The 27,240-nt window shown below is 48.4% G+C and overlaps 2 protein-coding genes across 2 annotated transcripts in view; both read right to left on the reverse strand.

Moving 5' to 3' along the window:
* Positions 1 to 14,339: 14,339 nt before the first annotated feature.
* On the reverse strand, positions 14,340 to 17,557 carry Ephx3 (epoxide hydrolase 3). The gene is made up of 7 exons (XM_008829991.1): positions 17,126 to 17,557; positions 16,902 to 16,987; positions 16,377 to 16,534; positions 16,118 to 16,246; positions 14,881 to 14,984; positions 14,652 to 14,788; positions 14,340 to 14,565 (listed from the first exon to the last, which is right to left on the reverse strand). The coding sequence occupies exons 1-7, from the start codon at positions 17,555 to 17,557 to the stop codon at positions 14,340 to 14,342; spliced, it is 1,272 nt and encodes a 423-aa protein (XP_008828213.1).
* Positions 17,558 to 23,406: 5,849 nt separating this feature from the next.
* The window catches only part of Brd4 (bromodomain containing 4), a 114,143-nt gene continuing 110,309 nt past the window's right edge, over positions 23,407 to 27,240 (reverse strand). The window contains 5 exon segments of the mRNA XM_029562017.1: positions 23,407 to 24,938; positions 25,168 to 25,393; positions 25,476 to 25,681; positions 25,810 to 25,940; positions 26,067 to 26,432. Of these exon segments, the coding sequence (XP_029417877.1) occupies positions 24,870 to 24,938; positions 25,168 to 25,393; positions 25,476 to 25,681; positions 25,810 to 25,940; positions 26,067 to 26,432 (998 nt within the window). The 3' untranslated portion in view covers positions 23,407 to 24,869.

Here is a 27,240-nt window from a genome sequence, read left to right on the forward strand (position 1 = left end):
CCCACTGAGCAAGACTACCAGCTCTCCACATTTCATATAAATTGAATCCTGAACTTTGTGTATCTGACTTCTTTTTTTTTTTTTTTTTTCTTAAATTTTGGCAGGGCTGGGGTCTATCATGAGGCCTCATGCTTGTCAGGCAAGTGCCCCACCACTGAACTATACATCCCCAGGGGCAATTTTTCTTATTTGTTTGTCTTGAGATGTGAGGAGGGTCTCACTACATTGCCCAGGCTGGTCTTGAATGCTTGGGCTTACGTGAACTTCCAAAGCTAGGGATGTAACTTAGTACAGTGTTTACCTGTTATGCACAAAGCACTGGGTTCGATCCCCAGCACTGCATTAAAACAAAATGTTCAGTGGCACACACCAGAAATCTCAGAATGTTGGGGGTGCAGGTGGGAGGGTCAGAACTTCAAGGTCATCCTCAGCTACATAGGATATTCTAGGCCAGCCTGGTCTGCATAAGATCCTGTCTCAAAAAAACAAAAAAGATGGGACTGGAGAGATGACTCTGTGGTTAAGAGTGCTAGCTGTTCTTGCAGAGGACCCGGGTTCAAATCCCAGCACCCATAAGGTGAATAACAGCCATCTGTAACTCCAGTTCCAGGGGATCTGATGCCCTCTTCTGGCTTCTGAAAGCATCTCGCAACATGGGTGTGCTTGCACACATGCAGGCGAGACACTCATACACATAAAAAAATAAAAATAATAAATGAAATATTTTGTTTGGTCTTTTTGAGACAGGGTCTCCCTGTAGCCCCAGCTGTCCTGAAACTTACTATGTAGACCAGGCTGGCCTTGAACTCACAGAGATCTGCCAGCCTCTGCCTCCTGAGTGCTGGGATTAAAGGCGTGTGCCACCACACCTGGCCCAATAAATGAAATATTTTTTAAAAAAAAACAAGTGGGCTAGTCAGATGACTCAGCAGGCAAAGGTACTTGGCGCTAAGCCTGATGACCTGAGTTTGATCACCTGCAGCCATGTGGCAGCAGGACTATACATTGTCTTCTGATCTCTATATGTTTACTGTGGCAAATGAATGTTCATATAAACACACACACAAGAAATAAATAAATAAATGTTAACATTTAAAAAAAAGATTCCCAGGAACACTTAACACTGAGTCCAGATTCCTTGAGATGATGTTTGTTTGTTTAACTTACTAGGAATCAACCTAAGTCCACACACAGACTAGGCAAGAGCTTCACCATGCATGCAGTGGTATCTTCAACCCCCTTTAGGTTACTTTTAAAAGATGGAATAGGCAGAGGTGAAGGATGCTGAGAAAGGGTGTCAAAGAGAAAGAAAAGCATGAGGAAGCATGAGAAAAAGCCAAATGACTGACTAAGAGCTGGCATCAGAGCTGGCCTCCAGGCCTGCCCAGGTTGCTGGGACCTGAGGATGCTGCCACACCATCTCACAGATGCATCCCTTGTATGGGAGAGGAGCTACCTGCCCAGCTGATGAGGGAAGCCTCATATGCAAAACAGCTATAATTTCATGGATGCTCTGTCAAAGTACAGAGCTGGGGGCCGGGGGGGGGCTGTTGTTAATATTGTGTGCGTGTGTGTGTGTGTGTGTGTGTATACATGTGCGTGCCTGTGTACCACAGTGTGTATATGTGGAGGTCAGAGGACAATTTAGTGGAGTCAGTTCTCCCTTTCCACCTTTATGTGGGTTTTGTAAATCAAACGCATGTCACCAGCTTTGCACGGAAAGTGCCTTTACTAGTGAGCCATCTTGCTGTTGTTAGTTTTTGTCCTGCAGTTCTGTGGATGGACCCCAGGCCCTGGTGCATGTTAAGCAAGCAGCTGTCTGAATGAGCTTTATTCCTAATCCAAGAGCTGAGATTTGAACCTGTGCCTGAGTGACTCCAGGCATGTGGAGTACAGGGGAAGGGTGGGAAAATAGTGAAGGTTGGGCAAAGAAAAAAGACCAAAATGTTGCATAAGAAGAGGCACAGAATGGTTGACTGTCATTGTGCTGAGTCAATTGATAGTAACCTGACTCAGCTGGATCACCTTACTCAGCCTAGGCAGGGGCAGCTCAAGTCTCTTCCCTGCCATGAACCCAGGAGGATACTCAAGACCCCTTTCCATCCCATTGTTCATCCCTCTCTAGAAACCACCCGTTAGTTTTTCTTAAATTACATTTTAGTGGGGCTGGAAAGATGGCTCAAGAGAATGTACTGCTCTTGCAGGGACTTGAGTTAGATTCCCAGCATCTACAACAGCAGGCTCACAACCACCTATAATTCCAGCTCCAGGGGATCCAACACCTCTGGCCTCCAAGGGCATCTGTGTTCATGTACACACACTCCCAATTAAAAACAATAAAAATAAGCCAGGCATGGTGGCACACACCTTTAATCCCAGCACTCAGGAGCCAGAGGCTGGAGAATCTCTGTGAGACTGAGGCCAGCCTGGGGCTATGACAGGATCCTGTCTCAAAAAGTCCAAAAAAAAAATTCTTGAGTATGTTGCATTGGTGTTGCCTTCTTTAGGCCTGACTCAGGTTAAGACCTAAAGCCAAGGAAAAATATACATGTCTAAGACTCCCACAAGTTAGACACTGGGGACAGAACTTGAGGACATGCTACCTGGACCACAGCTATGATTATTCACCTATCTTCTTTCATTCAGTAGATGTTGTAGTGCATATAAGTATGGACACAGAAATGGGGTTTGCCTACTTTTTGTTTGTGTGTGTGATTTTCCATGCAGAGATGGACTGCACTACGTTGCCCAGGCTGTCCTTAATCTCCTGAATTTACGTCATGCTCTTGCCCTCAGCTTCCTGGGTAGCTGGCACCACTGTGCTGCTCTTGGCCTTGCCTTTTTTTGTTGTTGTTTTATAATGAGATTGGGTCTCACTATATAGCCCTGGGTAGCCTGGAACTCACTATGTATGTAGACCAGGCTGGCCTCAAATTCACAGAGATCACCTGCCTTTGTCTCCTGAGTGCTAGGATTAAAGGTATGCACCATCATGCCTGACTTGTCTTGCTTTTTGATGAGTCTACAGTCCAGTGAGTGATAGGTCTGTGCAAACAAAGTTGCAGTATTTTGGGGGGAGAGCTCATCTACTTCGGTTAGAAAGGAGGACAATCTTGCTGAGCTTTACATTATGGCATGTCTCTCTGCCATTATTTTCATGTCTGATAATAAATTTCCTACAATACAAAAAAAAATTTTTGAAAGAAAAAATAAGTGTTCGGGAGGCAGAGGCAAGAAGATCTCTGTGAGATCAAGGCCAGTCTGGTCTACAACTATTTAGCAAGTTCCAGGCCAGCTGGGGCTACAAGGAGACTGTCTCAAAAAAAGAAGGGGGAGGAGGAGGAGGGAGGAGGGGGGGGAGGAGGGGGGAGGGAGAGGGGGGGGGGGGGGAGAGAGGAGGGCAGATGGAGGAGGAAATAAAAAAAGAATTCCACTCCAGGAAGCCCTTCCCCTACCAGATTGGGGTCCTCTCCCTTCAGCCTTGTTCTCAAAGGGCTGGAGGGACCTATAACTTGCTCTGTTGCTACCTGCTTCCTACTGGAAACTAAGGGTTTCTTGAGGATCAGATGGACCAAGTTTGGGGGCAAGATTTGGTAGCAGGAAATAACCAGAAAAGTTAGGGTGCCCAATCTAGACTAGTGGCAATTGGGGATCCAAACACTCTCTTCAGATTCCTTCAGACACTTATGGGGTCCAGAGAAGGGTCTATTACTAGAGGGAACAGAACTAGAACCTTGGTGGGGGGTGTAGGCCATGTTCTCCTTCCCTGAGCCACTTAAATAGAGAGACTTTTTCTTGGAATAGATGTTCTGCAGATGTTGAGCTCCCTATCACAAAAAGCAACCAAGGAATCTGACACAGTTCTTGAGGCAGGAACTGAGTCCCTGAATCTGCTGATCCAGCAACCCCTGGTCTATGGCAGATGGTGAATACACAAGCTGAAGATGACACCGAGAAGTGGGGACCAAAGGAAGGCACATCTACAAAGAAGGCACTCATGCCAAGTCCCTGCTGTGGTCTTTCAGCCACAGTGAAAAGACTGGCCCAAGATGTCCAGGTCCCTAGGGCGCAGAACAGTCGCAGTTCCCACGGCCCCTATGTAGTGTGGATGGGCCAGTGCCCCTCCTCTGCTCTCTTCCTGGCCGCCTTGGCTAGGGACCACATCTCTCCTCTGTGAGCTCAGTCCCTGAGGACCTGGGGCCTGGGGCCAGGCCAAGACAGCTGCAGGCTTGCTGACTGGGAATCTGAGAACCTTCACTTGGCTTCTTCCCCCAGGGACTGCCCTGTGAGTACAATCTGGAGTTAGGTCCTCACATCCAGGAAGGGGGATTTAGGAGCCCAGTGGGATTTAGAAAGGTGGGGGTGGCCTGGATTTAGGTGGGGAGGCTAGACCCCAGGGCATGTGGGTTAGAGATCCATCCAGACCTGCTGACAGCCTCCCTGGAATTCTCTCATGCCTGAACCCTCTGCGGGTCCCAACTACCCAGCTGCCCAGTGTGGCATGGTCATTTACCCTACCAGCTTCACCTGCCTGCCCCTCAACCTTGTGACCCTTTACACAGCTGTTTCCTCAGCCAGGAGCACTTGCTATAGCCTATGCTCCATCTTTTCCTCCCTCCTTTATTTGACAAACTATGTATTTTCTTCCTTTCTTTCTTTCTTTCTTTCGTTCTTTCTTTCTTTCTCTCTTTCTTTCTTTCTTTCTCTGTGTGCCAGTGCACATATGTGTGCTTTGATGTATGCGGAGGTCAGAGAACCACTTGTGGAAGTTGGTTCTCTCCACATAGATCTTGGGGATCGAATCTAGGTCCTCAAGTATGGTGGAGAGCACCTTTACCTGTTGAGCCATCTCACCAGCCCTGTTTATTTATTTTTGAGGCAGGGTCTCATGTATCCCAGGCTGACCTCGGAATCACTAACTCATTATGTAGTCAAAGATGCCTCCACCTCCTGAGTGCAAAGATCACAGGCATGTACCAGCATACCAAGTTTATGTAGTTTATGCAGTGCTGGGCATCATACCAAGCAAGCACTCTACCAACATCCCCAGCTCTGGTTTTTCATCAAGGCCAGCCTTGAAGTCTAGATCCTGCTGCCCTCGGCCCCCAAGTACTAGGATGACAAGTACTCGCCACCAAAACAGCTTCACAAACATTTATTGAATACCTGCTTGGTGCCAGGTCCAAAAGGAGATTGAAATGATGGCAGTGGTCCAAGACAAAGCCTGTTCCTCTGATGAGAGACAGGGGAGAAACAAGGTGCTAGGCATGGTGGTGCACACCTGTGGCCACAGTGCTCCAATGAAGCAGGAGAACTGTGAATTCAAGGCCAGCCTGGGCTACAGAGTGACCAAACAAACAGCTGAGAATGAGGCTTAATGATAGATCACCTGCCTAGCATGAGTGATACCTTGGATTTGATCCATAACACCACAAAAATAAATGAATTCAAAAGGGTACAAGGGGGCTGGAGAGATGATTCAGAGGTTAAGAGAACTTGCTTCTCTTGCAGAGGACCTGAGTTCAGTTCCTAGTACTCACATCAGGTGGCTCACAACTGATTGTAACTCTAGCTCCAGGGGATCTGATGCCCTCTTCTGGCCCCTGTGGGCACTTGCACACATGTGGCACATATACAGACAAGCAGGTGCATACATATACACATATATAAAAATAAAAATTTTAAATAGACTAATAAAGGGGGAAGGGGGAACAAAAAGACACAAGAACTATTGGAACAAGACATGGCAGTGCATAGCTGAAATCCTAGCATTGGGGAGGCCAAAGCAGGAGTTGAAGGCTAGCCTGGCCAACTTAATGAGACCCTGTTTCAAAAATTAAAAGGTAGCCCGGCATGGTGGCACATGTCTTTAATCCCAGCACTCGGGAGGCAGAGACAGGCAAATCTCTGTGATTTCAAGGCCAGCCTGGTCTACATAGTGAGTTCCAGGCCAGACCCTGTCTCAAAAAAAAAGTCTTGGGTGGTTATGGCTCAGTGGTAGAGCATTTGCCTGATAGGTATGACAGGTATGAGTCCTTAGGTTCAATCCTTAGTACCTAAAGGAGAAAAGTAAAACCTACTGAGATAAGATTGTTAAGTGCAGCAGTCTGGAAGAGAGATGGTATGGGAAGGAGTCAGGAAGGCTTTGCTGAGGAAGGAACATTATAGGAAAGTTTCAGAGGGCAAGTAAGCTGGGGGTGGGGGTGGGGCAGCCAGGGGAAGAAAGTTCTGGGCAGAGGGAACACTTTCCTACCAGAGGAAGGAGGGTGAATAGAGGAATAGCTTGGAGGGCAAAGACTGGAGGCAGAGTTAGCAGGAGTTCAAGGGAACTGGCAGGCTGAGTCCCAAGAAGCTAATGGGTCTATGATTCTACCCCACTGGAGGATTTTAGCAAGAGAAGCTTAGCTAATTAGCTTGTAAGCAATCAATTTGACACCTGTTCCTGGGGTTTCTCATGTCCTCCCCACTTTGAGCTTTGAATCTTCCACATGATCCTGCCTGGTTCCCATATCAGTTCATGAACTCTGTGACCTCCCTGTCTTGCTCAGTGCTTGACCTCCAATTTCTACCATACAGCCTGGTGCACAGGAGATAAAATAGTTTTCTTATTTGGTGAGGGGTGCTGGAGATGGAACCCAGGGCTTCACATATATGCAATACGTGCTCTACCACTGAGTGAGCACCCCCAGTCCTGATAATTGTCAGTTGAGTGAATCAGAAGCTGGGACCTGAACATATACCCCCACAGGACCAGCACACTCCCTGAGAGGACCCTGTCTGGATTCAGAAAACCCCAGTCCCCATTGGCTCAGAGGAAGGGATAAAGGGGCTTTCTGAGGAAAGGGATGGGAAAGAAAAGAAATGAGCTAATCTACGGTTTTGGCCAGAGGTAAAGAAGCTGTCACCCCTGCTTCTAAGGGTGGCACTTTTGCTCTTCCAGCCTTTCTTTCTGCTTTAAAGAAGGAAGTTCCTTCCCTGGGCTTTTCATTAGCAAACCCATTGGGCTGGGGTATAGCTCAGTGATACAGTGCTTGCCTGTGGGTCTCTAGGTTTGATTCCTATCGCTGTAAAAATGAAAGCCTGCATGATTGTGATGCACATAAACTCACACAGGCGCACATACACATAAATAAAATAAATATTAAGTTTAAAAAGCCTAATATAGCAAAATATGCCTGGAGAATTGCCAATATCTCAGGCTTCTTTTGACTGGGCACTATGAAACTAATCACACAAATTTCCCTTAAGGAAGTGAGGAAGAATACATGTTCCTAAGTGTTTGCTTTCCCTTTGGCAAAAATAATGTTCCATTATTTTTGGGTGTCCATGCCTGTAACCCCAGTCTTTGGGAGGCTGAGGCTGTGAATTTGAGGCCAGCCTGGGCTACATAGTAAATGCAAAGGTACTTAGAGCTAGCTTACATAGAGAGACCCTGTTTCAATAAGCTAAAAACAAACAAAATAAAAAATAAGGGGTTGGCAAGATGGCTCCGCAGGTAAAGGCACATCCCACAAAAGTTTGATGGCTGAGTTCAATCTCTAGAGCCCACATAAAGGTGGAAGGAAAGAACCGACCTCACCAGGTTGTCCTCTGACTACACTCATGCCATAGCACATACACACACACACACACACACACACACACACACACACACACATCATACACACACAACATACTAATAACTAAAATTTTAAATGAAAAAGTCTATAGAATAAATTATTCCCTCTGCAGTCACAGGTTGAGTCAGTCTCCCTTTATACAGCCAATGTCCATCTCTTAACTGTCCCACTCCATCCCCTCTGGCCACATCTCCTTTCTTATTTTCTCCACCCTAAGCTTTCTGTGCCCATTCTTGTCTTCTGGTTTCTGGACAGGATTGGACAGTTGGAGACATGGCAGGAAATGAAGTTGGAAGCAAGAAGGAGCTATTAGTCTTCTTGCACCCTTCTGTATACAGTCACTTCACCTGGCTGAGCCTCTGACCAAAGACCCTGTCTGAAGGACCCTATCATGCTCCACTGACACCCTTTGTTGCCCATGCCTGGCCAGAGGCACCTGGAGATGGTAATGGGTACTGTTGGTTTCCCCATCCTCTGCTCACCCACTAGATGGGGAAGGTCCTTGTGGCAAACACATGAGCCATTTCCCTAACCAGGGTGCCTAGCCTCAATATCCCACCCCTTACCCTCTTTCCCAGTGCCTCCTAAGGCCATCTCTGTCCTTTAGCCCATAAGATGCTTCTAGATTCCTGTCCCAAGAGCCTAGACCTCTTAGATATACTCACCCTAATCTGTCTCTATATTTTCCCTGGGAAAATCTTTCTCTGTTTCTCCCTCCCTCCCTCTCCTCCGCTCCCCCTCTGTGTGTGTGTATCTCTCTCCCCCTGCACATGTTCCCTGAATCCACACTTGACCATGCCTATCTCTGTCTAGCCCTCCTCACCCTCCCTCAGACTCTCCCCACCCCCACCCCGTTCCATCCCTTCACTCACCCCTAAATTCCACACAGAGATTTATCCGAGACACACACCCCCACCTTGCTGGCATTTGACACCCTTTAAAATCTCACATCATCCTACCCGCAGTGGCATCTCAGTCTCAAGGAAATGATAAATCAATTGTGAGTGAGAAACTTCCATAGGTAGGCTGGAGCACATTTTTTTATCTCAAGGTTCAACTGCAAAGAACACCTCTTCCAGGCTGCCTTCCCTCCCTTTCTCCTCCAGGACACAGCCCCTGCCCAGTTTCTCATTCTCCTGGGGCCTGACCACACTCTGCCGGCAGAGTCTCTGTCCTTGTCCGGCTTAGTCTCCTCTACCCTTCCTCGGGTGCTGGGTCGGCGGTGTTGGACTAATGATATGAACTGATGAATACATGCATGGGCGAATGAATGAATGAATGGATGGACGGATGAATGGATGGATGAAGTGAATGATGGAAAGTGGGCGGCCGAAGGCAGAGACTTAGAGAACCGGATGAGGGGCCCCAGCCCCAGCCCTCAAAGTCTCCACTCATGCCCAAAGTGATGCGCACCCCTGGTCTCTCGACCAGAAGAAATTCGCAACTTGCCTGGCTCAGACTGAGGAAGGCGGGTCTTGCTCAAAGGACTCTATCCAATGAACACGATCGCTCCTTTAGAAGCCCCCTCCCCCTCTGCAATTTGTTAGGCGGAAGACAGAGCCTTCTGGTTGCCCTGGCAACCATCAGTGGCCCTGAGTCTCCTGGGCAACTGTCCGAGACCTCCGGTCAGCCTTTGCCTGGGCCCCTCTAGTCACCCAGACAACCGCTACTTCGCTACTTCGTTTGGGTCAATCGTCAACCCTTCTCCCATCACCCTGGCAACCACGATGGACTCAGTCCTCATCCTGTCTACAGATTTCCTCGCCTTAAACTTCCTACGCCCTGAGATCCTCTCTTCCTGACCCAGAGGGAATCAATCAGGCCTTGCTCCCACCCTGAAGCCTCAGGAGTGCGGATTCTGCTGAGGCTGAGCAAGCCCCCTGCCGGGCTCCCGACGCTCATTCTTGCATGGAACTGTCCAACCGCCACAGGGAGCTCTTCAAAATGCAAGCCATGTCCCTCTGGGACTGAAAAACCTCCCCGGACTGCCCTCCGCGTTATTCCAATGCCCCTTGCTCATTCCCGCCTCGGACCTTCCTAGTGAGTTTCCAATTTCTGGGAAAAGTTTACCCCTGCCCTCGCCCACGAGGGTCCCCACTGCGGTTTCTTCCTTATTTGAGTTCTGTCACTCACTTGCAGAATTCCCTATCTCTGCCCCTGGGAACTCCACAACTCCAGAATGGCCTCCTGGCTCACACTCTAGCCCCAGACCTACACAATGGCTGGTGCCTGTGTTAAGAGCATGTCTCTCAGCGAATGACGGAGGACAGAGAGTGATGGCCAGCACAGAGGACTCTGGCTAGGCAGGCCCATTCCCAAAATAGAATGTGCTTTTCAGATCTACCGAGTTCCCAGGGGATGAGCAACAGTCAGGGAAATGGGGGAGGGTTAGATGACTCATCTGGTAAAGGCACTTGCTACCAAGCCAATAACTTAAGTTTGATCCCCAGGACCCACATAGTGGCAGGAGAGAACCAACTCCTGCAAGTTGTCCTCTGACCTCCACACAAACACTGTAGCATGCGAGCACACACACAATAAACAAACAATAAATAAGGGGCTGGAGAGATGGCTCAGTGGTTAAGAGCACTGGCTGTTCTTGCAGAAGACCCGGGTTTGAATCCCAGCACCCACATAACAACTATATATAACTCCATTTCAGAGGATCCAACACCTTCTGTCCTCTGAAGGCACTGCACAACATGGTGCACTTACATATCACATGCAAGCATAACACTCATAAAATAAAAAATAAATAAATTTTAAAAAAGACCTGACAAGAACATGGCACACATGTACACACACACACACACACACACACACACACACACACAGACACACACACACACAATAAACTTTTGTTTTTAAAGAAGAAGAGGAAGAGGAGGGAGAGGAGGAGGAGGAGGAAGAGGAGCTGTGGGAGGTGGTGCATATCTTTGATCCCAGCACTTGGGAGGCAGAGGCAGGTAGATCTCTGAGATTGAGGCATGACTGGTCTACATAGTGAGTTCTAGGCTAGCTGGGGAGACCCTGTCTCAAAAAGACCAGAAAATAAATGAACAAACAAAAAGAAGATGAAAAGAAAACCAGGACAATGGTAGTATACACTTGTAATCTTAGCACTCAGGAGGCTGAGGCAGGAGGATCACACATTCTAGGCCAGTCTTGAAATACATAGCAAGACCCTGTCTTAAGGAAAACAGTAAATTGGGGACTAGAGAGATGGTTCAGTTGCTTAAGAGTACTTACTGCTCTTGCAGAAGACCTGAATTTGGTTCCCACCGCCATGTCTGGCGGCTCACAACCACCTCTAATTTGAGTTCCAGAGGATCTGCCACACTCTTTTGACCTCCCCAGGCACCAGAATACTCACACAGATATGTACACACGAATGAAAATAAAAATAAATATGAAAAAAACTAAATAAATAGTAGGGCATGGTAGTACATGCCTTTAATCCAGCACTAGGGAAGCAGAGGGAGGCCAGCTGGGTCTCCATAGTGAATTCCAGGCTACACAGTGAGACCTGTCTATAAATAAAAACAAATAAATAAATAAATAAATAAATAAATAAATAAATAAATAAATAAAAATAAAATTTATAAGTTGATTTTGTGACCTGTATATAGCTGGTGGCCCACCCTATACCTGTTTTACAATTTTTATTTTGTTTCTCTGAGACAGGGTCTTGCTCTGTGTAGCTCAAGCTTACTTCATCCTCACTATGTAGTCCAGCCTACCTTGAACTTGTAATCATCCTGCTGCAGCCACCAGAATGCTGGGATTACAAGCTTGACCACCCACTACACCCAGCTTTCATCTCCATTTGTAAACCCCCCCCATTTCTATGCTGGATCTACAGGTCTCCAGAAACACAACAGAAATTTTGGTTAAGTCAGATGTAGTGGCACACACCTATAATCTCAGCACTTGGGAGGCCTTGGTAGGAGACTCTCTAGTTCAACAGCAGCCTGGGCTACAAAGAAAAAAAGAAAGGCTACTTTGGAGTAGAATATCCCAACAACTGGAGGCTGGAGACTCCAGACCAGAGATGCCATTCATCACATTTTTATTTATTTTGTGTGCACATGCCATAGTGCACATGTGGAGTGAAAAACTTGTGGGAGTCAATTCTCGCTGAAATTCTGTGGGTCTCAAGAATTGAGCTCAGCTTGCCAGGCTTAGCAGTAAGCACCTTTACCTGCTGCGCTATCTTGCTAGTTCCCAGATGGCCATTAAGGGAGCCCTGTTCTGAGTCACCATCTCAGATTCCTAAGAACTCAGAGCTGTTTCCCTGGGGATCTGAGACAGGTTGAAGAAAGTGAACTTCACCTACTTGAATCTAGCCATGATGAGAACAAGGTGGGGGTGGGGGGAGCCTGTGGGAATTGCCATGAGTCTGATTGGAGAGGAGACTTACCTGCTTTTCTGTGAGGAGTCCTTACTTGGTGAGTTGGTTAGGAGTCAGGTGGACAGGCATCTCACTTTTTTTTTTTGAATTTTTGATTTTTTATTGAATTTTTGTGTACTTCACACAGAACATCTTACTCAACTTTATACCCCCTTCCCCACGAGCACCTGCCCATCATTCCCCACTGGAGTTTATATATTCTGTCATTTGTGTTAAGGTCTATCATGTCAAGTTAGTGTCCTGAGATGTCCCTCAGTGCAAATTTATCCACTGAGGTCTAGTTAGCCTATCAAGAGTCCCTCCCTTTAAGAAGATCAGCTCTGGGGCTGGAGAGATGGCTCAGCGGTTAAGAGCACTGACTGCTCTTGCAGAGGACCCAGGTTCGATTCCCAGCATCTACATGGTGGCTACGAACTGTCCTTAACTCCAGTTCCAGGGGAATCTGAAGCCCTCTTCTGAGAAGATCAGCTCTTCCTCACCCAGCAGTAATCAGCTGCCAATAATTCTTCAACTAAGATTGGGGTCTCCTGTTCATTTCCACAGTTCTGTGCTGGGTTTTTATCTGCTTGAGTTTGCATGGTTCTTGTGCATGCTGACACCATTGCTGTAGGTTCATATGAGAAGGGTCCCAGGAGCTTGTAAGACTCTATTTCCACATGGTAATACATCTCCTCCCTGGTTCCTAATATCTTTCCACCCCCCTCTTCTGCAATGGTCCCTGAGCCCTGGGTGGGTGGAGTTTAATACAGAAGTCCTGTCCACAGGACCCACACTCTGTGGACTCTTATTCTCTAAATTTTGGCCATTTGTGACCTTTTGTGCTCCTGGCGCTCTGTTGCATGAGGGAGCTTCATTGATAAGAATTGGAAGATGCATTAGTGTTCTCTTCATCCCTGTTCTATGCTCTGTGAACCTTAGGAGGTTGCATCATAGATGTGACACTTTGGCTTGGACAATTCACAGACAATCTCTGTGTGTATAACCAGTTGTGGAACTCGGTAATTTCTGTCTGTTGAAAAAGAAACTTCTTTGATGGGCTTACTCTTTTCTTGTTATTTAATTTTGAGATGCAATGTTGCTTTGTAGCCAAGGATGGCTCTGAACTGAACAATACTTCAACCTCAGCTTTCCAAGTATTGAGATTGCAGGGGTGCATCACTATGTTCAGGAAGGCCCCTTATCTTTTTGTAAACATTTACTATTTATGTATGTATGTATGTATGTATGTATGTATGTATGTATGTGGGCATGTGCACCATGGCACACATGTGGAAGTCAGAGGACAAATCAGTCCTCTCCTTCCACCATGTGGGCTCTGGGGGTGGAACTCAGGCTGTCAGGTTTGGCAGTAAGTGTCTTCACCTGTTTGGCCATTTTCATGTCCCCTAGACCTTCATTCTTTTTTTAGACAGGGTCTCCTATAGCTCCAGCTGGCCTGGAACTCAATATGTAGACCAGATAGGCTTGATCTCACAGAGATCCACCTACCTCTGCCTCCTGTGATGGGATTAAAGGTGTGTGCCACTACATCCAGTGTTGCTCCAGTTCTTTTAAAAAAAATTTTTATTTAGTCTTATTTTAAGTGTATGAGTGTTTTGCCTGCATGTATGTATGTGTACCTGTGTTGTGCAATACCCATGGAGGCCAGAAGAGGGCATTATCTCCCTTGGAACTGGAGTTACAAGAGGGTATTAGCCACCTTGTGAGTGTTGAAAACTGAACCAGGGTCTTCTGCAAGAGCAGCTGGTACTGTTAGACCACTGAGCCATCTTTCCAGCCCCAATTCCCTGTTCTTAAATAGTAATACCTTCATTGATAGAGTCTAATAGGACTTTTTGCACTTATGTGATTGGGCACTTAAAACAAACATAACTAGTGTGACTCAGGCCTGTATTTTTAATAGTGTTTCATTTTAGCTAATTTACATTTAAGTTGGAGTATCCCCATTTGGCTAAAAAGACCATACTGGATAGAGTATTGGGGAAGACTTAAGATGCAGAGTGGGGGAACAAGGAGGTCAGAGTTTACAGTTTGTGTAGCTATGGTGTGAGGGGGCTTCAGCAAGGTAAGACACACCTAGCATCCAACTCCATAAAGGAGAAGCAACCTGGTTGCCAGGGTCAAAGTGGTTCACACATGCATATATGTGTGAAGCAGGGCACCTATAGATGACTTTGTGTACCACACAGGAGTCATTTGCTGTGTGTAAACCATCAGAGTCCACCCATAGATGCACACTACATGGATTCCCAGCCACAGGAGGACAGTGGGTGTGTACATGCATCTCTGCCGCTGGTGACGGAAGCCTGCTAGTCCAGCAGGTCTTGCAGGAAGGCCCACATGTACTGGTGCATCTCCTGGGGATGGGTCTGTGGGATCCAGTGCCCAGTGCCTGGCACAATGTGGCTCTCCAGCCGGCCTGGCACAAAGCGGCTGCCAATAGCTCCCACCAACCCCTGTTGTAAGTAAGGGTCTTTCTCCCCCCACAGCAGCAATGTAGGTGTGGACAGCTCCTGGGGCTCAAGGGGAAAGTTCCTGTGACCAAGACAGACAGACAGAAAGATGATTACCCCCACTTCCCCTGGAACTCTCCAGAGCTTCTCTCCTGGAAGTGGTCTTACCTGAACAGGTTCCGGTAGTAGTTGAGGGGCCCGGTGAGGCCTCCAGGCTGTGAGAAGTGATAAAGGAAAGCTTCGAGTTCACAGGGAGTCAGGTGTGGGATGCCCCTCTTGCGGTGGGTGAAGATGGTCTTTAGAATCTGGGTACACAATGGAGTGCTGACTTCAACTTCTAGCATGCTCAGCCCCAATCTGCTAACCCCCAACTCCTAGGTCTTCACCCCCATTGTACCTGGAAGTCAGACATAGACAACAGTTTTTCTGGCAGCCATGGAAACTGGAACAGGAACATGTAGCTTGATTGGACTAATTGGCCAATCTGTCGGATTGAATAGTCTAGAAAAAGTGAAGGAAGGCCGATGGTGAAATCTGGGCTTGGGGTGGCCCTGCACCCCTATGTTCCTACGCATATCCAAGCTGGGCACAAAGACCTTAGAAACACCACTATTGTCTGCCTGTGTGTCTTCGGGTCTCCTGATTTGTTTGTTGGCTGGATGTTGTGGGGGATGTAGGGGAAGGTGATGGAATCCAGAGTCTTGAAAATGCTAATCTCATTCTTTACCAATGAGCTATGCCCTGTGCATACCTGAGCAGCACTGTCATTCTTAGGTGTCATTCAAGGAAAGGTGTCCTTTCCTTGTCCTACTACTCTCTGGAGGGGTCTGGATCTGGAACAAGGCCTGGCACACAGTAGGTGCTCAATAAATGTTTAATGCCTAAAGTAGGAGAAGCACACCAATGTCTATGGGGGAGGGGCTCTTAGGAGCCACAGAGGGAGGAACCCCTATTATTTTACTTAAGGTTTATTTTTGTCCTCTCTCTCTCTCTCTCTCTGAAATTTTGTTTTGTTTCAGATAGGGTATTTCAATGATCCTCCTGCCTCAGTCTCCCAAGCACTGATATTATGGGTGTATGCTACCATGGCCACCCCACAAACTTTCCTTCATGCACAAAATTACTAAAAATATTACAGAAATTACCTTCAGTCTATGTGTAGAAGTATATTGTAGGAAGCATAAGTTAATTTCATGTTTAGACTTAGGTTCTATCCACAAGATATTTATCTCATTATGTGTGTAAACACTCCAAAATAAAAGAAAATCTGAAGTCAGAAATGCTTCTAATCCAGGCTTTTTCCCTTCTCTCCCTCCTTCCCTCTCTCCCTCCCTTCCTTTTTTCCTTCCTTTCCTCCCCTCTTTCTTTCAATGCTGGGAATCAAATCCAGGCCCTCTAGCAAACCAAGTAAATGTCCAACAACTGAGCTATACTCCCAGCCTAGTCTGAAGGATTTTGGTATACTCACCTTGTACCTGGAAGTAGTTTAAAAAAAAAAAGTGGGTTACTCTTGAGTGTATGGTCATTGATTTTTAGGTTTACAAGTGCCAGAAGTGGAGGGAACTCAATTTACTGCATAGCTCTCAGCCCATGACATGGTGACAGGTGGATATATCCCAGCACTCACAACATACCTTGGTACACTGATATGGGTGCTCCACTGACCACCACCATCCGCTCCACTAGGGATGGGAAGTAGATGGAGAAATTCCAGGCAAGAAGAGCCCCCCAGTCATGGCTCACAAGAATGCACTTGGAGTAACCTGAAAGACAGATGGTGTAAGATGTAGCAGGCATGTAGAATGGGGGAGTGGGTGCTGGCAAGGAGTGTGGACCAAGAGCCAGTATGAACAGGATAGGGGAGGCTTCGCCTGGCATTGGTGTAGCTCATACCCAGGCCCAAGATGATATCTTTGATGTCCGCCATCAGCAGATCAGTGGTGTAACAATCCACATCCTTTGGAGCATCAGAGGGCCTATAGCCACGAAGGTCAACTGCCACAACATGGAATCGGTTCTGGAACTCCCGTAACTGGTAGCGCCAGGAGAACCTGGTGTGTGTGGGGGGGGACAGGGGTGGTGTGTAAGTGTTGGGCAGGGGATATGAGTCAGCCTCTCCATGATGCATCTCCTATACCCAGCAGAAACCTTGAGCAACCCCACCTTTCTGCTCTGGATTTCCTAGAAGGAAGATGGAGAAATTACAGGCAGAGAGGCCGAAGGCCACCTCATCTTCAATAATCTCTTCCTTCAGAGAGAAAACTAAGTCTCCTGGTGCAGTACCCCAGACCCTGTGCACACCATATGGGCTTTATGTGAGCTACACCCCCATGGCTACTCACCCTGTTAGTCCCCACTTACTAAGTCAGAACGCTATCCCTCCCTAGTGAATGCGGGAACCCCGGGCCCCAGACATACCAGTTCTCAGGGAAGCCATGCAGAAACAGCATAAGGGGCCCATTGCCACGGCCAGCGGAGACATAATGCAGACGCAGACCTGAGCTCTGCAGGAGGGCACGATTTAAGTAAGAGCTGGGGACCTTTTCTAGGCTTGAACCCTCAAGGCTGATTCCACCTTTGCCTCTTTCCTCATTTCACGTCCGCCCCATGAAACCTTTCTGCAGCCTCTAAGTTGCACTCACCTTGAGGCTCAGGAAGCAGTGCTCGCCCAGCGTGGGGTCCTTTAGGCAGTCCGGAGCCGCGGGCCGAGGAAGGCCACAGCAGCCCCGGCGAGGGTGGCACAGCACGTTGGTGAGCGCAATGCAGCTATACACCGCTGCGACCACCACTGCAGCGCAGTACACCAGGCACATCACCAAGGCGCGCAGCAGCTTCAGCGAGAGGCGCGACGGCGCCAGCAGCGCTGTCACCACGAACTCGGGCATGACTCCGCAGTCAGGGACCGCGACCAAGCCGCCGTCGGGAGGCAGAGCCGGGGATGCTGGCAGCAGCTGGGACGCGGGTTCCTCCCGGAGCCCGCCACCTTTGTTCTGGGGTCCCACTGTGCCGTCGGGGCTTGCGGGATCCGCCGAGGGAGCAGATGAGCGGCTCGGAAGGAGACTGCCACCGCACATGACTCACCCTAAAGTGGCAGGTAAACACTTGGGCGCGACCTGAAAGTCAAGGATGAGGGGGTGGAGTCTGCGAGGACCCAGCTTCTGCGGTTGGGCTGGGGATTTTGGGAAAAGGGGGACTGCAGGCGGGGTGTAGGGCAGGGAACTAAGAGGACTACTGTAGCAAGGGCTCAAGGCCCACGAGATGGTTCGTTAGGAAAGGGCACTTGGCACCAAGACTGACCGAGTTCGATCCCCCGGACCAACATGGTGGAAGGAGAGAAACTACTCCTGAAAGTTGTCTTCCAACCTCCTCACAAATGCTGTGGCACGTACATCTACATAGAGACACACAAAATAAATGTAATTAAAAAAATAAATGAATAAAGCCGGGCGGTGCGCGCCTTTAATCCCAACATAGGAGAGGCAGAGGCAGGAAGATCTCTATGAATTCAAGGCCAGCTTGGTCTACCTAGTGAGTTCCAGATCATCTGGGGCTGCACGGCGACCCTGTCTCAAAAAGACAACAACAACAACAACAAAGTCGGGGCGGTGGTGTACAATTTTAATCCTAGCACTTGGGAAGCAAAGGCAGGCAGATCTCTATGAGTCCCCGGACCACCTGGTCTACATAGCGAGTCAGTCAAGGGCTACATAGTGAGTCAGTCAAGGGCTACATAGTGAGATCGTGTCTCAAAAAGAATTTAAAAAAAAAAAAATTAAAGCAGGTGGCAGGGCTCCAAGGAGGGAGAGGAAGCATCCGTGAGATGGGCGGAGCCTTGAGTAAAAGGGCGGGGCATATGCAAGGTGGGTGGACCCAGTTTAGCCCAGATGCTTTGAGAAGGGTGTGGCTTGTGCAGGTGGAAGAGTAATTGGGCGGAATCTAGAAGCTGGGCCTGAGTGGAGATGAACAGAGGCTGGCCTTGATAGCGTGCGCAGAGGCCAGGCCTATGAACCCGGGTTTGTCCTTGAGCTGGTGAGCCGCCGGAAACTAATATGGAGAGTCAGGCAAGCCCGGAAACGGAAAGACAGGGAATGGTATATCTGGTTAGGGAGGTGTACGCAGTCGGAGTCCAGGCAATGGAGTACTTCCGGTGTTGGAGCGTGTGGCCCTAACCTCGACCTGGCTCTGTGAGACCCATCAGCGCCTTTACCCAGCCCCAGTTCCAACTGCGAGCTCCAAAGCCTCGACTCCGTGGTTGTCCTCCCGTTGGCCTAGCCGGCGCCGAGGTGCGGACCCTGTGGGTGGAGGCCATCCCTGGGGCAAGCCCTGTTTGCTAGACACGCCCAACTCGAAGCTTGAGCAAGTCTGAACAGATAGGTCACTGGTGCTGTAGAGGAAGGAAGGCAGGGCCCTGCATGATAGGGCATCAAGTGGAGTTGTCTCAGCAAGAAGCTTTTGCAACCTTCCCCAAGACCCTTGATCCTTTTAGGGAGACCCATTATTTAACCCTTACAGCACCCCTGGTAAGTGTAGGTAGCATTATCATGTCCTCGTATTACAGATTATGAACCTGAAATTGAAGGATGAAGTCATGTACCTGAAGTCATACATCTGGCTTAACAGCGATCCAGGATGATTTACAAAGCAGCAGCAATCTGTGGCTCACCCTCCACTACAGCTGCTGGAAAGCTTTCAGATTTCCTTTTGTGGTTGCTTACATTTCCCTAAATGTACCTCATATATGGTTCATATTATTGCATAGGCCAGGTAAGTGCTTCAGCAGACACCCCAGCATGTAAAAATTTGTGGCTGTTATTACTGGAATTTTTGTTTTTTTCAGTCTTGCTACTATGTAGCTCAGGGTGGCCTGTAACTTACCCCAGTTTCTGTGTGCTTGGGATTACAAGGATGTGCCAACTTTGTTCACCATATTTTTTTTTAAGCGGGGGTGGGGGGGTGAGGGGGTGGAGTGTGTGTGTGTGTGTGTATGTGTGTGTGTGTGTGGTGTATTGAGATAGGATCTCCCTGTAGCACCAGATGGCCTGGAGCTCACTATGTAGACCAGGCTAGACTTGTTCTCACAGAGATCCACCTGCCTCTGCCTCTGGAGTGCTGGATTAAACACAGTTGTCTGGACTTTTGAGACAAGAGCTTATTAAATTGCCTAGGCTGGCCTGGAACTTGCGATCTTCCTGTGCTTCAGCTTCCAGAGTAGATGAAACTACAGGAGTGTGCTACCATGCCCATGCCCAGTTGAGTGGCTATTTCTCTTCTTTTTTTTTTTTTTGAGACAGGGTCTCCCTGTTGCCCCAACTGGCCTGGAACTCACCGTGTAGACCAGGCTGGCCTCGAACTCACAGAGATCCACCTGCCCCTGCCTCCCAAGTGCTGGAATTAAAGGCATGTGTCACCACACCTGACCCTATCTGTTTATTATTTTTATGGTATGAATAATTTGGGGAGGTAATCTTGGAAGCTGGAATTAACATTTCATACTCATCTCGATCAGTTATGTTTCCACTGGCCATGGACACATGCCATGCATATGACCATTTTACTTTCTTTGGTTTACAACACATCTGCTCCTACATCTGACCCACCTTCCAGTTCTCTCTCATGGAGGCACTAGTCTAATGCTTGTGCAATCACTGCAGTCAGAAAAGTAGGAGTCAGTTAATTAAAGGCATGTGTCACCACACCTGACCCTATTTCTCTCTTAAAAAAAAAAAAAATTATGGGGCTGGAGAGATGGCTCAGCAGTTAAGAGCACTGGCTGCTCTTGCAAAGGACCTTGCACCCACATGGCGGCTGACAACTGTTTGTAACTGCCAGTTCCAGTGGACTCTGATGCCCTCTTCTGGCCTCCACGGGCATTGCACAACACAGATGCACTTACATGCAGGCAGTATATAAAATATATTAAAAATATTTGCATTTCAGCTGGGTGTGGTGGCACACGCCCTTAGTCCCAGCACTTGGGAGGCAGAGGTAGGTGGATCTTTGTGAGTTCAAGGCCAGTCTGGTCTATATAGTGAGTTCAGGTCAGCTGGGACTACAGGGAGATGTCTCAAAAAAGGCAAAAAAAAAAAAAATTACATTTTATGAGTATTTTGTATGCATGTAAGTGCACCACTTGTGTGAAACGCCCACAAGAGGACATTGGCTTCCTTTGGAATTGGAATTACAGACAGTAATTAGCTGCCATGTGGGTGCTGGGAACAGAACCAGGATCCTCTGCAAGAGCAGCCAGTTTTTTTTTTTGTTTTTTGTTTTTTTTTTTGGCTTTTTGAGACAGGATCTCTCTGTAGCCCCACCTGTTCTGGAACTATGTAGACCAGGCTGGCCTTGAACTCAAGAGATCTGCCAGCCTCTGCCTCCCAAGTGCTGGGATCAAAGGCCTGTGCTACCATACTCAGCGATGCAGCCAGTGCTCTTAACTGCTGAGCCACCACTCCAGACTTGCTGCTTCTTTTTGATAGTCTCTATATAGCCTAGGCTGGCCTGGATCTCACTATGTAGAGGATGACCATGAACTTCTGATTCTCTTGCCTCCACTTCCTGGGTGCTGGTATGTGGTACTAGGGTTGAACCCAAGGCCTCTACCATAACCACTCTACCAATCGTCAAACCACATCCCCTTCTTAGTGGCTATTTTAATTTTTGTATGTTTTGCCTGCATGTATTCAAGTGCATCGTGTGTGCAATGCCCACAGACGCCAGAAGGCGTCAGATCCCCTGGTACTGGAGTTACAGATGGTTGTGAGCCACCATGTGGATGCTGAGAATTGAACCCTGGTCCTCTGCAAGAGTACCCAGAGCTTTTACCTTCAGCACCACCTCTTCATCCCCCTAAATGGCTTTTTCTACATCTGCCAACTTGGCACATTATCCAAGTCACTTATACTGCCAACTACTGGACATGGTTTCCATTTTCAGTTTTCCTATCGCCTCTAACTTAAACACTCTACTCATTCCTTGTTATCTCTTGCCCTCCTCTCCACTGTTATGCACCTTTTTATTATCAAACAGGATATTCAACGTTATACTTATTCTGTCCAGGGATCGTAATAAATCCCCCGGGGAATGGTTATTCACATGGTTCTGCCTCAGCAAACAATGCACTTGAGAATTACATTGCCAGTATTGTTCTCCTTATACTTAACCATCTCCTTTCTTTTCTTGCATTCATTACTTTTTGTGGGGAGGCAGTTTTGCTATGTAGCCCAGGCTGGTCACCCACTCAAAATCCTGCCTCCAAGCCCTCCTGAGTGTTGGGATTACAGGTCTGAACTACCACCATACCCACTTAACTTTGGTTTCTTTTTTAAGATGTATTTATGTGCATGGGGGTTTGTGCTTCAGTCCAGTTCCCACACGTCAGAGGAGGGCATGGGATCCCCTGGAGCTGGAGTTACAGGCAGTTATAAATTACCAGATGTGGTGTCAGGAACCAAGCTCCAGCTCTCCAAGAGATTTTAGTGCTCTTAACCTCTGAGCCATCTCTCCAGTCTCTTAACTGGTTTCTAACTGTTTATAAAGATCAATCAACTTGGTATTCTCAGATCTCCATCCTGTCTGGTTGATGGGTGGTCTAGAAAGCTCCCTTCTTTGAATTCCACTATACAACCTTGCCTCCCATTCCCAACTCACTCCCCTCCTGATTCTACCCTTAATAAGACAGAAGTAATCACAGGAGGGTAACTTTATGTTCAGTACAAATGTTTATTTTTGCAATGAGAAGTGCACAAAAAAGAACCTTTAGTATATAAGTGAAAAGTCTACGAATTCCCTTCTACAAATGTCTAAAGTGTTTTAATACAAGTCTCAGATTTACTGACATAATTATTGGCCAAGCAACCCGTGCATACAGTACAGTGGGGCTTGTATACACTTCTTACTCTCATATAGGACTAAGATTTCTAGTACTGTGGGAGGGATTTGGAAATGGCCAGAGATTAAAGAGATCCCAGTTCTAATTACAACCCAGTTAAGAGGAACACCGATGAGGAAGGTGTGAAGGCCATTTGAAACTTTAGCAGGAAGGTACAGATGAAACCATCTCTCTAGCTCAAGAGTGGGGCCCAGCATAGGGAAGTTTCTGATCAAGAGGGAGCAAAAACACAAGGGTGGGATATGATGGAAGAAACCCCAAATGATCAAAATGTCATTGCCCTTGCACAGTACTATACAAAGTGCCTGGAGTGGGATGGGGCCTTAAAGATGGAAGGGGAACGCTGGCTGGGTACCTTAACTTCCCTCACTGGGAGGTGGTTTGGCCTTTCTGGTTGAAAAAGGGGGATGTGGGTTAACAGTGCTAGAAATGTTTCAATTAGTTTGTCTCTACATACATCTTCTATCTTAGGGCCTGTTTTACATCTTAGGGGCTGTTTTTAGGTGTCACCCGTACCTAGTGGCTAGGACATATGCATACAGGTGGGCACACAGGCAGGGAAACCCTCTGGGGCTTTCTTAGTGGAAATGTGTCCGTGTGTGGGGATACAAGGATCCTCTTTGGGGGAATGTGCACTTACCTAGAGTATCTGGTTAACCCTGAGCGTAAATGAAATTAAGAGTTAGGTAGAGGCAAGCAAGGTGGGAAAAGTAGTCCAAGTCCTTGGGTGAACAAAGGACCCAGAGGGAGGCAATGCGAAGAAAGTGGTCTGGAGTTTGGCCAAGGTTCCAGGAAAGCCAGTTACCCACCTAATCCAGGATGTTTACAGGGTGTCTGGCTCCCTGTCAGAGCTTTAGCTAGGGATGGCAACTGTGAGCCCACACAGCTCTTGTCCAGGAAAGGTAGGACACAGAAAGGGGCTCTTTGGCCATTGTTGGGAACTCTTATGCAACAGTGGCCTAGGATCCTGGGCCTAGCCTAGGCAAACCAGAAAACCTACATGGTTCATAAAGAAATATCAGGGAGACACCAGCATTAAAAAAGAGAGATGTGTTTATTCCATGATCAGTACAGACCAAATGCATATTCACCATATGAAAGTCAAACCAGTCAGTGACTCCAGAGTTTGGCTAACACCGAGGCACCAGCACTGTGGTGTATGTAGTGGGTTCTCATGGCACGCATAACCTTACCAGGGCTCCGATTATAAAATTAGAAAAAAAAAGGATGGATGGGAAGGAAGGAGCAGCCGGCTGGTCCCACCAGACGCTGAGCAGGGATTCTCTGACTCATTCTGTAGCGCCCCCTCCCCCAAATGCCTGGGGCCCACCTCATCCTCAGCTCTCCCTTTTCTTGGTAAAAACAGACTTGACATTAAAAAACAAAGAAGCCAACACATAAGGGGAAGGGGGGAGAAACTGCAGCTTTCTTGTTTTATAATTAAAAATAGACTAAGTCTGAAACTGAATATAAGCGGGATTTTTTTCAGTTTTGTATGGGGATATTTTTGTTGATTTTTTTTTTTTCTTTTTCTTTTTACACCAGTTTGGTGGAGTCACCAACAAACTTCAAACGAAGATATGCCAACTATGTTCACTATACAGTACAGCCACGGTCACACACTACCCACAGCGCGGTGGGTGCCGCCACTCAATGAGGAGACGATCACACCATTTCGGAGATAAGCAGTGCCACTGTGTCTGGAGAAGAGAGAATTAAAAATAAAATAGAATTCAACAACAACAAAAAATATATATATATAGGAACAAAACAGAACAAAATCAGAAACACAGGTGGGAAGGAACTGACTTTGGTTGGTGGCCTCACTCCCCAGGAAGGGCTCGCCCACACACGTGGACGGTCACCTCAATCCAAATTGCCATGGACACACTTCCATGGCACTATTCCCTTTTGCACAAGCGAACACTTACAGAGAGCGGCTCTCAATTAAAGGCTTGTGGGGAGGAGGGGTCTGTTCAAGGCAAAGTCAGTGCCAGCAAGGGGGTAGGCCAGTGCCCTGCCGCTCCAGCCCACACAGGCCTGCCCTGATCTCCTGGGAGTGGGCAGCGATGGCTGGGGTGTGAAGGACTCCCAATGGGTAGGACGTCGCAAACGTCATGTTCTTAGGGACAGAAAACCAGTCACGGTGGTGGCAGCAACAATGTCCTGTGTATACTGTGTAGACATTTGGCGCAGAGTGGGGCCTCTGTCCTGGGATGCAGGCCTTGGGTCTGGCCAGCACTTGACTCATATTGAGGCGAGCTCTGAGCTGACGTCCTGTGAGGGGGTGGTGTATGGCAGGACGTATCCGGCTGGCCATAAGGCAGATGGGCTCTGTGATCCTCAGCTGCCCGTCAGGCCTGCCCCGGGCATAGCATGCAGGAGAGCCAGGCCCAGAGACACCTGTAGCCGCTGCTACCACCTCCGCCTCCACCGCCCTTAACACTATGGAGAGTCAACGTTTTGCCAGAAAGTCAGCAGAAGTCGCCTAGGTGTTCTCAGAAAAGATTTTCTTCAAATATTGACAAAAGATCACTCTGGAAATTCATGTCAATCGTAGCTGCCATCTGGAGAGGGAGGAGGAGGAAGGTAGGAGTGAGTTGACATACCCTGTAGCACTTGCTGCCCATGCTGCCTGTGTACAGCTCTTAGAGACTGGTCCTCCAGTGCCCATCCTGCTATGTACAGCAACAGGCCTGAACTTACTGTCTTTCCCATCCTAGTTCCCAGGACCATACCCCAGGTCTTCAAGGTGGATTCCTGCCTACAAGTCCCCACCAGGGCCCCTTTACTCACTGCCTCCCGGCGCCTGCGTTCTTGCTCCCGTTTTCGGGCCAACTCCCTCTGCTGGTCCAGCATGGACTGGGGCTGAGAGCTCTGGGCCTGGGGGGCAGTGGCAGCAGCTACTGCTGCCTGCTGCTGCTGCTGCTGCTCCTGCCTCTGCTGCTGTTGCTCCTGGCGCCTTCGTGCCTCTTCGTGGGCTCGTCGCGCCTGTTCCAGCGCATCCTCATCCTCTCGGCTCCTGGGCAGAGCAGGGCCCTGGATCAGTCTGCCATACAGTATGGACCTGGGAGCCCCTGTGCCCTGCATGGACCCCAGCCCACCTCATGCGCTCCTGCCGCAGCCGCTCCTTCTCCTTCTCTGCGTGCTCGGCCTGAGCCTTCAGGGCCTTTTCCCGCTCCTCCTTCTCACGAGCAGCACGGCGGAAATGCTCAAAGCTGTCACTTGATGACTTGGCTGTGGAGGATGGGGTGGTCGGATGCTTTTGTACCAGGCTGGCCCAAGAGCCCATGTTCTTGATTTTCAGGTCCTGTGAGGGCAGAGAGGTCAGGGGCAAGTGGCCTAGTGCACCTGAGGATGTGGGAGGGAGCTTATGCCCAAGGTAACTCACAGGACGAGGACCTCAGGACACTTAGGTAATGCACCTACTGTCTCTACCTTTTTGGGTGCCACTGGTGTCTTTGGCTCCTGTTTCTGTTTGTCCTTGTCAGGGGCCCCTGGTGGGGGTGCATTCTGTTCAGGGGGCCTAATCACAGGCCTCCCGACATCCACAGGCTTCATCTCGGGCCCTGCAATACAAACAGTATGTGGGTCTTAAGGTGCCTCCCTCTGGGGGGTGAGGTCTATGGTGCATAGGTCACAGCCAGTGTAAGTTGGAGGCCTGAGTCCCAGTTATAGGGAGAGAAGGCACTTACGCTGGGGCAGGTGAACTGGAGCCTTGATGCTCTCCGGGTGCTTGGGAGGGTCTGGTCGCAGCGAGGGGCTGAAGGGCTCACTGCGGATGATGGGTGAGTGAATCTTCTCCTCCTTGACCACAACCAGGGGCTGAGGCTGGACCACTGAGGGAGGACGCAGCTCCTGGGATGGCATAGGCAAGGCAGCTGGTAAGGCAGGTGGGCACCCCTGGTCCCAGCCCATGCCTGGTTCTGACTCAGCCCTGCCCTTTACCTGCTTCTTAGGTTGGACATTTTGCTGGGGTGGAGACTGATGGGTTAGGCTCTGGAACTGTGGCATCTGAGGGGAATGTATCATAAGCGGGGATGGGGCTTCACGGAGGTGACCTAGGAAAAAGGACAAGAAGTGTGTCAGTAGGCTAGTGTAGAGGCCAGTCTTGGGCCATTTGGGTTCTGAGAAAATTCAAATGGAGGAACAGTCAGGCTGTACACAGAATTACCACATGACCCAGTGAGGCCTGACTGAAGACCTATTAAGAATCTATTAAGGCCTGGCAAAGACAAGACCTCTCTACCTTTGGGGGCAGAGTACTCCCTAACCCCAGCATGTGGAGCCCATTCAGTTATGCCCCATGCGCTGGGTATGTTAACAGCTTTCTGCAGTCCCATGGTGCTAAGTCCCAAGGTTTGACCCTTCTGCACGCACATCAGGATTATCCAGGAAGCTCTGTTAAACACATTAGGGCTTATATGGAGTCTGTATGCCAGTACTCTTTAAAAGCTCCCCAGAAGACTCTGAAGCTAAGCTGGGTATACAAGGGACATCAATAAATTTCAAAGAGTCAACCCAAACAGTCAACTTTGTCCTCATGTAACTTAGCAGGCTTTGGTAGTTGCAGAAGAATTGGGGCCTAGACCCTGGTGTGAGATGGGCCATCCCTAGTCCTGCTTCCTGGCTTAGCCTACTCAAAATACAGAATGCAGGGAAACTTGGGGACTGGCCTCTATGTGGGCAGAACAAGAATAATACGTCCTGGAGCTCATGGCCAGTCTGCCACCTGCATCTAAACAATTGCTATGAGGAACCCTGGTGGTATACAGGTTCCCAAACACCCAGCATAGTTCATATGAGCCCCACTGCTGGCAAAAGAACCATAAAGCATTCAATCCTCCTCCTCCTCCTCCTCCTCCTCCT

The sequence above is a fragment of the Nannospalax galili genome, unplaced genomic scaffold (assembly GCF_000622305.1).
Source record: "Nannospalax galili isolate Female #2095 unplaced genomic scaffold, S.galili_v1.0 scaffold2094, whole genome shotgun sequence".
In the NCBI taxonomy this organism is placed as follows: Eukaryota; Metazoa; Chordata; class Mammalia; order Rodentia; family Spalacidae; genus Nannospalax; species Nannospalax galili.

Bases quoted from the DNA above. Each gene is read 5' to 3' on its own strand.
- Ephx3 (XM_008829991.1), bottom strand. From the start codon at position 17,557: ATGTGCGGTGGCAGTCTCCTTCCGAGCCGCTCATCTGCTCCCTCGGCG. The intron at 16,247-16,376 runs GTATGAGCTACA...TCTGTCTTTCAG, and splicing joins AGATATCATCTTGGGCCTGG to GTTACTCCAAGTGCATTCTT. The intron at 14,985-16,117 runs GTATGTTGTGAG...CACTTTTTCTAG, and splicing joins ACCCATATCAGTGTACCAAG to ACTATTCAATCCGACAGATT.